At 30.9% G+C, this 13,936-nt stretch overlaps 1 protein-coding gene across 3 annotated transcripts; it reads right to left on the reverse strand.

Moving 5' to 3' along the window:
- Nucleotides 1-258: 258 nt before the first annotated feature.
- On the reverse strand, nt 259-13,872 carry LOC129220179 (transmembrane protein 198-like). 3 transcript variants are annotated; one of them, XM_054854534.1, is made up of 8 exons: nt 13,617-13,872; nt 13,269-13,336; nt 11,434-11,627; nt 9,091-9,420; nt 6,807-7,040; nt 3,298-3,434; nt 2,422-2,571; nt 259-2,194 (listed from the first exon to the last, which is right to left on the reverse strand). In XM_054854534.1, the coding sequence occupies exons 3-7, from the start codon at nt 11,603-11,605 to the stop codon at nt 2,431-2,433; spliced, it is 1,014 nt and encodes a 337-aa protein (XP_054710509.1). In that variant the 5' UTR covers nt 11,606-11,627; nt 13,269-13,336; nt 13,617-13,872; the 3' UTR covers nt 259-2,194; nt 2,422-2,430. The 3 variants fall into 3 exon arrangements, with proteins under 3 accessions (XP_054710509.1, XP_054710507.1, XP_054710510.1); XM_054854532.1 differs by having other exon boundaries at nt 259-2,571; XM_054854535.1 differs by lacking the exons at nt 11,434-11,627; nt 13,269-13,336; nt 13,617-13,872 and adding an exon at nt 11,221-11,314 and having other exon boundaries at nt 311-2,571.
- Between the last annotated feature and the right edge of the window lie 64 nt (nt 13,873-13,936).

Raw genomic sequence — 13,936 nt, forward strand, 5'->3', positions numbered from 1 at the left:
CATTCATTTCCTTAGAATTGGAAAATTAATAAAACATTGCTTTCAAGTGGAATTTCGTTATTTTTAAGTTTTAGATTCACTTAAGCCTGTAAAGAACTTTCAACAATTTTTGTTTGAGTGATCACACCTATGGGTTGAGACCACTTAAGCTTTATAAATAAAAAGTAAAAACAAAATATATAATGTGTTCAGAGTTGAAAAAAACAAGCATACTAAGTACAATCAATCCTTTTATTTGGCAGTGAAGGGAAAGGGAAAAAAAAGCTGTGTTTTTTTTTATGTTGAGCAATACTTTCATTTGTGAACACAAATTTACAATCAATGAAATAAATATCCTTGGATTACAAAGAAAAGTTTACATAAAAAAGATCCACATATTAAAATATTGCCACTTCACCCTGTCTCACAAGATTGTATAAGTAAACATAAATATACAAATAAAATAAATACTGTTCAATACAATAAAAAATACATCATACAATGACGGATAAATTTGCACAAATTTGTGCAGGAGACATGGAATAGGAAATGTTGAGTTGCAGCTGGAATGTGCATTATTGTTAAAAAAAATGGAAATCAATGTACTATATAACCCAATTTTTCTTTATTTTTTGCTGCCTTAAAAATATTTTCACAAGTAAAGTTTGAATAATTAAACAGCTAAATCAACATAATTTATACACAAACTTGCAAAACAATTGCAGACGTGTTTTAGGGTATCAAATCCCTTTTATCAGATGTTTGCAGTAAGATAAATACTTAAGATTACCCTACGTTCAAAACTTCCTCTTTCTATAGGAAAATGTTTTAATATTTTTGTTCATTAAAGCAAATCTGGGCTTTAGAATTTTGATGAAACGGAACTAAAAATCCTAAAATTTGTAGTTTGTCATTAAATAATTCAAGTTTTTAAAAACTATATGTAAACTACCTTAGCAGTTACTAGTGTAAAAAATAATAATTTTAGTTTTTTTTTCTTCTTTTCTCATCATTTATCAAAAACAGATGAAAGATAAATAGCATGTTTTGATAAGCCGTACTGAAAAATAACATACAAAATTATTCTAAGGTAAGCATCTATGCACAAGGTTCAAGGGGCTAGAATATAGGGCAACTGCGGATTCTGAGAACTTGTATGTGTTATTTTGTTATTGTTGCTGTCTGTGCTAAATATTAATTTTGATGAACATTGCATAAATTTCATTTGTTGGGTGAAAAGCACAGATTTTGTTTCACAACCGACTTTTATCTTTCAGTTGTTACTGTTTAAGAATAGTTCTAAATAGATGGTTTATTTGAAGAAAAAAAAAAAAAAAAGAGTAAAATTTGTAGGTATTTTTGCTCCACTCCCATCACCCTCAGAGAATAAGGCTAATTTTCATGACAACTGCTTGAGTGGGCACAGCAAGAGTGCATAATTTTCAGATTGATACTTAATTCACAAGTGAAAGGTTAACTCTTTTCCTTTGAGTGAACCCTGAAATGTTTCCCATGGGGTGGGTGGGTCAATGCTCATTGAACTCTAGGTTCATGATTCATAACTTAATACAGGAAGATGTTTAATTTTAATTAACGCTTTAAAACCTCAAAAATGTTTGATCTTACATTAGAGATCTAATACTTCAAAACATCCTACATGAGGCTCTTCTTAGGATTTAACTATTATTTATTCAGGAGCAAGTATTAAATCACAAAACCGTTACCATGACTGATTTTTTTTCTCATAATCTTACAAATGTTCTCAAAACCTTGGCATGGGCCTCTATCTCCTAAAACATGCATGTATATTGCCACTTAAGAGATAACTTGGGTAACATAGTATTTCTCATAGAAATGTGCTTCATGATATATCAAAACATGTTTTACCATACTAAAAACAGCTGCCATAAAAAACGTTCTACAAGTACTGATAGTCTTGTCAAAGTGATGAATAGAATACAAGATTCAAAGCATGAGATAATAAAATAATTAAGGCATGTTCTTTGGCTTTTGGCAGAAGCGGCAATTATCATATATATAAATTTAGAAATTATATTTTAAGATTAAAAGCTTATTAGAGTATCTTCACTTTATCATATAACATTGGCAATATCAGTCCATACTATCCTAGATAAACTTTTCATTTGACTCTTAAAAGGCACCAACATTTCACCGGACGACAAGCAATTTGCACCTTTGAATAACAATTCATACCCTGCAAATTATTCCAATGCATTAGTTTAACTTACTTATTTAAAATTGATTTTGCAAAATATTGATTAAAATGTTTTAACAAAAAAATATCAATATATTATCAGTTTTAGACAGCATGTATCATGAAGAATGGCTTGAATATACATACTATAATATGTTTGAAATGTATCATGAGTGCTCTGTGATCAGAGCTTAAGTATTGGCAGTTTAAAACGTAACATGCTTTACCATGTGCCTTCATGGTAATTGGCTGATAGATGTAGCTGTGCTCTCTGATGGATTCAAGACTGTCAGATGCGTCAAGTCTGAATGTAAGGTTGTAAAGCTGTCATCAGGAGGCGGGCATACTTTCTTTTGTAGACTCTGAACATAGTTTTGCTTGAAAGAAGGGAAAAAGGAAAACAAAAAAATTAAAATGAAGGTTATTACATCTTCAAATTTTCATAAACTCACATATAAACATTTTTCTAGGTTGAAAATACTTTGTAAACTCAGCTTAGAGCCTAACATACTAAAATTAGACGGTAAACAATTTTAATTGTTGAATTTGAGACATTTGAGGTGAATAAAGTTTATGCTAATGTGGCATGAGCGCCATGGGGGTATAACTCGAATGTATTTAACACATTGTAACTTCCTTTAAAATACATAAAGAAATGTAGGCTAAAACTTTGAAGTAAAGTTTTACTACTTCAAAGTTTTTTTTAGAAAAATAAAGATTTGCAGGGTTCCATTTACTATCAGTAGCAGTTTTATTGCACAAAGTCAATAAATAGGGACATAACTTTGGGTCCTTGGGACCTAGAAATTCCAAAGAAACCCGAAACATTTGAGGAAAATAGTGATGAAAACATTTATTAATTGAACAGAAAAGAATTAACAAAGATAGGGTTTTTTTTATCAGCTATTTTTGGCAAGGATATTATAAACTTTTAGCTAAGATAAGAGTATATAATCAATGAGAGCAATTGAAATTATGCACATTAAGTGTTGCTGTAATAGGCAATTTTATGAATTGTTCACACAAAACCATATATAATGTATTTACAACTTTTTTTCTAACACAAGAATAAATAACATTGTTTATAAAAACAGATGTCTTACTTGCGATATAACATCTCCATGTGCAGTGCGAACTTGATATAAATAGCGGTACTTCTTTTGCTTTTGTTCAGCACGAGATTCTTCTTGTCTGATTCTTTGTAAATTGAGCTGTCTTGTTCGCCTTCTAGGAGGAGCCACTAAAAATAAAAAATATATATTTTTTAATACATTCTTTTATATTATACAACTACAGAGTAACTGGCAGTGAATGTATCCCGCCCTTTTATTATTAATACAGGGGTCGAAGTAGTCCTATATTTCCTATATTTTCAAGAAAAGTATCAAAGTCTTCCTATATTTTTGAAAAATATCTTATATTTCCTATATTCCCGTTTTTTGTTGTGGTTGAACCAGGAGGACATTAATTCTACAAATTTTGGTGCATGGTGCTCCAGAGGAAAAGATGATTTTACCGCTTTTTGCCATTTTTGCAACTGTTCAGTGCCCATAAGCAATAGTGGATTTTCACAATTGAGGCAGCATGCTAAAACATTCAAGCATAAAGATTCTGAAAAACGTCAAGAGGATCCTTCTCAAGCTCTGTTTTTTCTTAATACAAGTGTTAAAGGGTTCAGTTTAGATGTAAAATCAAAGAACAGTGGAATTAGTACTTGGGTCATGAGTTAGAAAGGAAAAATAAAAATTTTCTTTGTTCAAATTTTGTTCAATTATTTCATCTATAAAGTACACTGTTTTTTTTAAAAAATTATTCTTTCAATGATAGGAAAGTCATTTCAGATGTAAGGAATAATTTTATTTGAGGTTTTTTTAAAAACAAAATCATTGAGAGAATAAATAAATAACATATGATATGTATTATTTCTTTTTTCATAGCAAAATCATTCATATAATGTGTCCTACATTTGTCCTCTATTTTTTTGCGGAAAATGTCCTATATGTGACAAGTTGGTCACTTCTACCCCTGTTAATATTATGTTAGACATGGATGAATGTTACCTACACAATGCTGGAAATCTTAGGGAAAGAACAACTGGCCCTGTGGACCAAAAGGCAGGAATAACTGGTCCACTGAACTTGGAATGTAGTTTAACATGAAATATGGTTCTACATAAATGTATAACCATTTTATTTGCAACTTATTTATCGTAATTCACAAAACCTTTATAATATTGTTAATTGGCTTTAGTTTAACATTTATATCAGAATAATGCACCTAAATTGAATTGAACAAAATTACTGTAAGGGTAAAAAAAAAAATGTAAATAATATGAAATTTCTCAATTAATGGTGATTGTACGCTGTCCACTTGTCCCACAAACTACTGAATTCTATTTCGTGATATTCCGAAGCAGTTTTCACTGCTCTCGATCAGCCGACACCAGTGATTTTGAAAGCTACCACAGTTACCTTGAAGTTTTAAAAGTTGAAAACATTGGCATGAAGACCATCCACGTTGTAACACAGCGAATTCTGCATGTTCTGGCAGATTTTTTGTGGAGATATTACCTGATCACGAAGGTGAAGGCAAAGAAATTTTAGTGAAGGCATGTTCCACAGCTGCTCGTAATTCTTGAGTTTTATGTGATACCAAGGGTTTCTTACTTGTTTTACGAAACCCCAGAATGCAGAAAGGCAGTAGTGCAGCAAAGAGGGAGGGGGGGGGGGGGCAGAGGCATTGGTTTTAACATAAATGAAAATTCTAATAAAGTAGTTTATGCATATTAAAGGGCTGTTTTGATCAAAACTTCCCTTTAGAAGGTATTTTTGATTAAAACTGTGGGGACTCCAGGTCAGTGGACTCCGGAACTCCTCTGACAGCTCCTCCTCTCTTTTACATCTCCAGTTGATCAGCGCAATCAGTAGCGAACACGCGCGCTACTCAACTCCGCTCAGGAGAGTTAACTCACGTGCGCTCCATCGAAGCGAGGTTGTTCCTAGAGAGCTTGCGACCAGGTTTTTCGCCCGACAGCGAACCTTTCAAATGTTACCTTTTACTGTTTAAAAGTTTTAAAGGATAAGCATCCCAGCGTCCTTAGTGGTGACCCGGACGTGATCCGGATCGTCACGTCCGGGTCACCACTGCTCTTATTGCATTATTTACTTTGCGAATTTGACCACCAGTTATTTTTACAATGTGAAGTTCACATTTTCTACATTATTTTAATGTCATAAAATACTTTAGTTGAAAGACCGCAGATATTTGGGGTTCAACCATACAAAATGTAGTAAATTTTTAAAAGGGAGATGTAGTTATTACAAAAACTCATTTTAAAAATGAGAACTTTTCATAATCACGCAAAAAAAAAAACAACGCACTATTCTTTTAATCTCAAACATTGTTTATTTTCGACAAAAGTACAGAAGATTTGGAGGGATGGGGGGGGGGGGGGGTTGCTTATATACCCGCATTTACATTAGCAAATTTAAACAATGTGCTTATTATTGAAATTTTATCTTTTTACATAAAGAGCATTCAAGAGTATCAAAAATACTCGTATATAAGTCAAACCTCCTACTTATAAAGGAAAAATCAAAAACCATCACATAAATCAAGCCCCTCTTTTCTGAAAAAGATCAAGGTTTTGTCTCGATTTTGGAGGGTAAAAGTTTTGAAAAGGAGGAAAATTAAATGTAACGAACATGCTTACAATCAAAAATTCAAGTTTTCTACTTTTGTACAAAAATAATACTTATGCATAGCAATTTTTGTAAATGGTTTGTTTTTGCCAATTATTGCTTTTATTTTGAATTTATATTGATACAAGTTTGTATTGTAGCTATATGACATTAATACTTTTTATGAGCATTTTTTAATGACCAGCAATCGCAAAAATCCGTGACACGGTATTTTACGCATTTTCTGAGTAGTCAGTCTTATATTGCAATTAGTCTTTATTTTACTGTTGAACCATGCAAAATTAGATCAGAATGTTTGAATATTTATTTTTTTAGGGTTTGTTTAAAAGGGCTGAAATAAAATCAGAAAAATGTTCATGTTCGGAAAAATATATTTTTTTGTGGAAACTTTTAGGAAAATCGGCTCTGTTTATAAGCCCGTTTAACCTCATTTTTTGTACCAAATTCCTGGACTTAGACACAAGTATATACAGAATTCTAAAATAAGAAATATTTATATTTAAACTAAAAAAAAATAGTAACAATGAATGTTTCTTTAACACTAATAAAATTAATAAATTAAATTACGCACTTAAAAAAATCAGTGAATTCAATATTTTTTACTCAAAAGCATTTAAAAATAAATTTAAAGGATATTTATGCTTAAACTAATAGCATGCTTGAGGTATATACCAAAAAAAGAAAGTAGGCGGGGGGGGGGGGGGAGACATTCTCAACTTAAATTTAATAAACAACATGTAATTTGCACTTCAAAAATAATAAATAAATAAACTATGGGTAACATGTGATTGCTATTAGATTGCAAAAAATCAAATTTCATATAAATCAATAGTCTTTTTAATTCATCTAACTTGAAATCCATTTCAATATTATAAAAAAAAAACAACTCTTATAGTATAGTAAAAACTTACTCTGTTGATGATGAATTCCAATGCCTGTAATTCGCCATTGTGTAAGAGTTCCAACAAGAATCATAAATGGCCAAACTCCTAGAATTAACCATGAAAACCAGCACACGGACAAGGAAGTAGCAAGTTTTATCCTATCCCACACCCAAAACACCATGATAAATTTTTCTATAAAATAGTCTAAACATATGGCAATTATGGCACCTCCATAAATACTAGTTCCCAAAATAGTCAAACCTAAAAAAGTAAACAAAAACATAATGAGGAGATAATATTGGAAATTCCATCTTCATTTTTCACCAATTAATTAATCTATACAGTGGGAGAGTCCATTTTCGTAACAGACAGGAAGAGTATAATTCAAGCTTGACATTCAATCTGCACCAGCTAATTTAAAAATCTGTGAAATTCTCAAGGCAAAATTTAATGTTAAGATTTCCTTTTATTTTGTATTTTGTAGTAGCAAATATTTGATTTTGTGCTAACATTAGCTTAATAACCAATTTTAAATTTAAATAAATACAGTTGAACATGGGTAATTAAACAGTTTGAATGAATAGAAAAACTACATATAATAACATTACAAACTTGAAACAATCTTAAAAATATACCTGTACATTGTTAAAAAGCAGTCAAAAACTTTGTACTATGGAATAAAGTAAAACAACACAACATGTATAAAGTACAAATAAAGTATTAAAATAGAGTTAAAAAACGCAGCAAACAGCTATTTTGGGGCTGTCAAATGCAAGCCCCTTCATCAGTGCATAAAAGAAGAACGAAAAGCCCACATGATGTAGACCAAACGACAAATTAACGAAAAATGGAAGGAAGCAAAGTAAATGGACATGGAAACATTGCGTCACAGAACAATGGACATGGAAACCGGAAACAGTGTCACAGAACTGTGAAGCAATGTTTCAGGTTTCCATGTCCATTTACTTTGCTTCCTTCCATTTTTCGTTAATTTGTCGTTTGGTCTACATTGTGTGGGCTTTTCGTTCTTTTATACACTGATGAAGGAGCTTGCATTTGACAGCTCCAAAACAGCTGTTTGCTGAGTTTTTAACTCTATTCTAATACTTTATACAGATGTGTTGTTTTACTTTATACCTGCACATATTGAAGTTAAAGGAGAACATAATGAAACAGCACCGTTAAGTGCTTTTCTTTAAAAAAAAGGTGTGAGATAGCACAATCTATGAATATTCAATAAATAGATACTAAAAAAACATCCAGCCCTAGCATTCATTTGAATTTTGACATCTTGAATTCAAATTATGTTTTTTGCAATCACAAAATGCGATAGGACTGAATTGCCATGCTAAGCACAAAAGTCATTATCTGCACTTTTTATTAAAATTTACTTACAGTCACCAAGAGAATCTTTTTTAATCACACTTTTTTTAAAAAAAATATCTGAAAAAGTTGCATAGTTTCAACGACAATTTCTCATTTTGAACACCGATGCAGATACGACTTTTGCGCTTAGAACGGCAGCATACTTGTTGGTTTCTTTTTTCTGCAAAAGGAATGGAAATAGTGAAGAAATTTGCACCGGTCATACGATGAATTGTGATTTTCTAGATTAGGTAATATCCATAAAAAAATGATAGTTAGGATGAGGTGATAAGGATATGGTTAGTATGGCCAATTTACACTCTTGTACGTATCATAAAGATTATGCTATGCAATTTGTGATAGCTCAAAAAACAAAAACGTTTAATAAATTCAAAACATTAGCATTGGTTTAAAAAAAAAAAGGACAAATTTGGATTTTTAAGGACTTGTAGGGGAGGGGGCGGGAAGAGGCAGAAAGCACCATGTAATAACTTTTTTTTTTAATTTGGTACCACAACCTGGGATGGGTCTTAGCCTACTTTATAATTTTACTTCAGATGCCTTGGAATGATCAAAAAACAATTAGGAATTTTTATTCAAAATTTAGCACTTTGCAACACTTTTTGTAAAAGGTCGCTGAAATTAAGCCCTTTAAAAACACTGGACCCAAGGAAACTTTGAATAAAACTTCCCAATTTATTTCTTAATATTTTGAATTAAATAAACCAACATTTACAACAAGTCTCTTTTTGAAAATAAGGGAATTTGAAGCCACTGAGACCTTTATTAAAAAATATAAATATAAAAAAGCAAATAACAATTTCATGTTTGCTTTGTTTTAATATTACACACAAAAGTAAAACTTATTTAGAAAGAACTATTTGTGTTTGACTGAAACATGACAAAAAAGAAAGATTGAAAAAATATGCATCAAAACTATAAAAACCTTTCTGCCAGAACAATGTAAGGACAGCTCCAGCAAGTCCACATCCCATCAATATGGCTACAATCAACCAAATGGTACTAGGAGTGTACCACAGGTATGAAATCAGTATGGCCGCTACACCAAGGAATAATCCAGTGTGGAATCCAGTCATGAATAGACCAACATATTGTACCAACATTGTTATAAGACCAAAGAGTACACCTGCACCTAGTGCTACACCAGCATTTCCAGCTGCAGGTAACAAATCCTCTTGTTGACATATTAAATATACAACTGCTGTGCCAAATGTAAAACCAGTGAGAAACATCACAGCTTTAAAACAGCGATAGCCTGAAAAGGAAGAAAAATGTTACTTTTCTCAGATAAATATGTATGAAAAACAATAAAAACTAGTCAGAATCACTTAAATAGGTGCACAGCACATACTAACTGTACAAAGCGCACATATATCTGTTAAGTTCACGTCGAGTTTAAACTGGAAGAACACACAAAATACACAAAGTATCAAAATTTAAACAAACCTTACCCCTACTTCTGTTATATTTGTATAGAAGAAATATAATTAACTTTCATGATTTTTTGTAAGCTAAAGAAGGGAATTTTTGTGCCATCACTTTGTTTTCTTCACTTTGCTACTTTTTTTCATTCAAAAATTAATTTTTGAATCAAAAGAAGAAGTTAACTTGCTTATCCGCGGTTACCGTGCCACCCTATTCCGCAGATAATCGGGAGTTTACTGTAAATCAATCATTTTTAAAATTTTACAAATTCATTGATTTAAATTGCTGACACCCATTCACTTTTTGTTCTTCTCATTGCCCTAGCATTGTATGTTTTTTAGAAAAGCAATGATTTAGGATGAATTTGGGATAGAGTGTTGTCAACCTATAGTTGGGACAAACCTAACATGGCAGCGTCGCAATGCTGTAATTAGGATCTGTGTAGCCTTCACAATGCTGCTAGGTTAGGCTTGCCCCAACTAGAGCAAATTGTAATCCAGGCATTGAATATGCCATGATTTCCAACTTGGAAAATGATTAGATCCCAAAACCTTTACGACTCTTAGTTGCAGCAAATCTGTTACAGGGGCCCCGTTAAGGATTTCAAATTATAAGCCAGTAAATAAGCCAAATTTTAAAAGTGTTAGCCAAATTTCAAAAGTCTTAGCCGAAGACCAACTTTAACTGAATTTAATGTATTTTTGTCAGTAGAAATATTTAATCAGAGAATGAAGTATAATTTAATTTTTGACAATCTTTTGAGCAAGGATGGATACGGAAATGCTTCAAGGACGGGGCGGTTGATTTTTTAACTCAATTTTTACTATGTGTCTGGTTACACATCTTAAAGGGAGGGGGAGGGGACAGCATTTTTATTCAAAACAACTAAAATATAGATTTTACCAAGGAGTTCCTAAAACATTTTTCTTTCATTTTCCTTTAAAAGATGTATTCTAAAATCTCGTTTTAGAATTTCAATTTTGTAATAATTCCAGGGGAGTGCTTCGAAACTCCTCGGCATCATTGAAGGTTGTCTAAAATTGCACTTCTTGAGACTTCAGTTTCAAGAAATCACCGGAGAAAAGCTACTGAACCCATTTTCCACCCAAACGCTACCTTAGATGTCTGCAGTCATGTCTTTAAGACTTAAATTTTGCAAAATGTCCAAGTGAAAACTTCCAACACTTACTCCTAACCTTGCCAAAGATAGTTTAAAATTACCTTTTCTGAAGTTTCAATTCTGAAAAGTTTCCGGGAGGGAGAATTGAACCCCATTCCTTTCCTTAACATCATCAAAAAGGCTTACACTTGCATATTAGAGATAGCAATTAGGAAAAATTCACTTTCCAGGGTCCATCAAGGGGGAGGGGTGATCACTTTCACCGCCCCTCCCTTGCATCGGTCCTTGCTTTTGAAGATAAGGGAGACATATTTTTTTTAATGGAAATTTTGTAAAATTTTCGGTTTGCCAATAAATTTGCCAAATTAGGATTTTTTCTGTCGAATTTACATTTTTGTTGCATTTGGCGCAGTGGAGAATGCTTAATGTGGTCCCTTAATATACTTCAATCCTTTTTGTGTAAATATTTATGAAAGAAACAAATTCAACTTTCATGAGATAAATATTAACCTTTTCAATTTTTTCCAAGGGGATCAAAGGGTATATAATCAATGCATATTATATTGTAAAACAACCAAAACCAAAGCCAAACATTTGAAAATAAATTTATTTTCCACTCAGGTGGGGCAAGGCAACTGCATCCTTCAGCTTCCTAAATGGAAGGCATGTTTAGAATTGAAACACATATAATATAAAGAATAATATACAAACTAGTGTTCTCACCATATAACGTGTAGACAACTCCAAATGCTAAATACATGCCACTTATAACAGCTATACTAACATCGAAGTTGTAATCATAATAAAGACATCTGTCTACTTCTACAGGAGCAGAATTATTTTCATAGAAATAATCATCATCTGGATGAGGCTTGTAATCATCCCAGGTTGACATTTTAAATGCATTTACTTATAACCTAGGATAAATAAAGATTACATGAGTGAAAATAATGTAAAACATAAAAAAGAATAAAAATTGCAAATATCAAATGCTTTTCACATTTTTTTTTTTCCTTTTGCATTTTTTTTTTATAAAATGATAAATGATTAACGATTTATGGTCTTTTTATTTTTTATTTCATAAAACTTATGAAAGTTTAAGTAACTTAATAGACTATTTAACAAGCATCTATTTCGTGTAGTCTCTTAAACCAACTTACAAATGTGTTTTTTAAAAGAACTTTTGAAAATTAATTCATTAGTCTTTACCTATTTTTCTTTTTGCATACTTCCCATTAATCAAGAATTGATTGGGAATTCAGATATGCAAAGATTTAGAAGAAATTACGGTCCAAAAATAAATTTTTTTAAAAGATCTTACTTATAAGAAAAACATACCTTTTATGGTTTATAAAATCAAAAATGATGAACATGAACTATATTGAAATTTAAAAGGACAAACTAAACAATACACAAGTTTAGTGAAAAATAATTTGAAATTCTGAATTTTGTTCTCAATTCTTTTTTATTCTCCTCTACTTCAATTTTCCCACTTATTAAAATATTTTTATTTGAAAAGTTGTAGAGCTCACTAGATTGCAAAGTTGATTAAAAAAAAAAGTTGGATTTTTTTTAATTTTTAATCAAATTTTATTTTAATTTTCAAAAATTTGTAGTTATTAATTACTTTACACTTTTAAACATAATATTTTTTATAAAATAGATGATTCAATTCAGCCTTACTTTTAAAACTAAGATAAGTTCTCAAACTACTCAATAGCTCAATACTTTTTTTAAAGATTTTTTAAAGGGGTTATAATACTTAGATAAGAAGTAATTTTGTTTTAAGCTTTGCTTAAAAATAAGGTTTCTATCATCATGAATGTTTTAATGTGAAAGAATATGTTGAGCAATTACTTTTTTTAACTATATTAGTCATGGTCTATTAGAAAAACTGCAAATTTTTATTTGATTCCGTACTGAATTGATATGTAATTTTCGAGTGAAAATATTATTGCAAGAGTGAAAATCTGTTTCACACACAGAAAGAGGTATCTATGTAGTTTTTCCTATTGAAGTTAAGATTATTTCATGCAGTATAGTTAAATTTGGCTTAGTATTCTAAAAATGCAAAATTAGTTGATAAAAATAAAATGAACTGATTTTGATTAATGATTTTGTTAAAAAAAATCACTTGATTCAGTGCCGGAACTAGGCTCTGGGGGGGGGGGGGGGGCAGCAAGCTGTGGAACATTCCTCAGGCAGAAACTTCATGGGTGTTTTTTTTTTTTGTTGTTGTTGTTGAAACTCGATATAAAAACTTGAAAGATGGTTAAGGGTTTTGCCTTGTTTCAAAATTTGCCTTGGCTTGGGAAAATCGAAGATCCAGCATTGTTGAATATCAGATGATTTTAATTTCACATCATCAAAATATTTTGAAAACACAAATTTTTTGATTCTGAATACAGCTGAAATTCAGGGTCTGACTTAACACATTGCTTTACAGTAACATTATTACAAGGAATTAATGCATTTATTAACTGGATTGCTAAATTTCAATATTTGTCCAATGTTCAAAAACTTTTTTCAAAATTTTCAAAAACAAATTATTGCATTACCTTAACAATGAGTTGAACTTCATATTTCTTCCCAAATTGTCTGTTGTTTCACAACGTTCAAAAATCATCTGAAAATTGAAGCAAATTTTCATCAAAGTACAATACTATAAGAAATACGGTTTTAAACTAAACAGAATTAAGAAGATTTGAATGATAAACATATTATTTATTTTTCAAAATAAAATAAATCTACATTTCTCAGTTTGCAAATGATTGATACAAATACAATAGCATAATACACAATGCAAAATAATTTCCAATGATGGTTTATTTGCATAAACAACTATTTTAGTACAGAACTTGAAATTTAAAGGAACATTAAATGGGATTTAAATACAATAAAAATACCTATTTCAGCTGTAAGCTAGTGAATATAACAAATGAGTATACAAGATGAACATTTTTTCAACATGTATGTGTGTTAATCGCAACAAATTGCTGTAAAATCGAAAAATAAAAACAAATATTGACGGTCTAATATTCATAAAAAGATAACAATTTTTAGCCAACTTAACATTTGGGTTTTCCAAACAATTAAAATAAATCCATTATGAATCATCCTCAATAACAACACATACACATAACAGCCAGAACCAGCCTCTGCATCTTTTCTTCTCAGCTGTACACCAATCATTTCACGTTCAACGTTGGACAAAGCATATAAATAT

The sequence above is a fragment of the Uloborus diversus genome, chromosome 4, assembly GCF_026930045.1.
Source record: "Uloborus diversus isolate 005 chromosome 4, Udiv.v.3.1, whole genome shotgun sequence".
Classification (NCBI taxonomy): Eukaryota; Metazoa; Arthropoda; class Arachnida; order Araneae; family Uloboridae; genus Uloborus; species Uloborus diversus.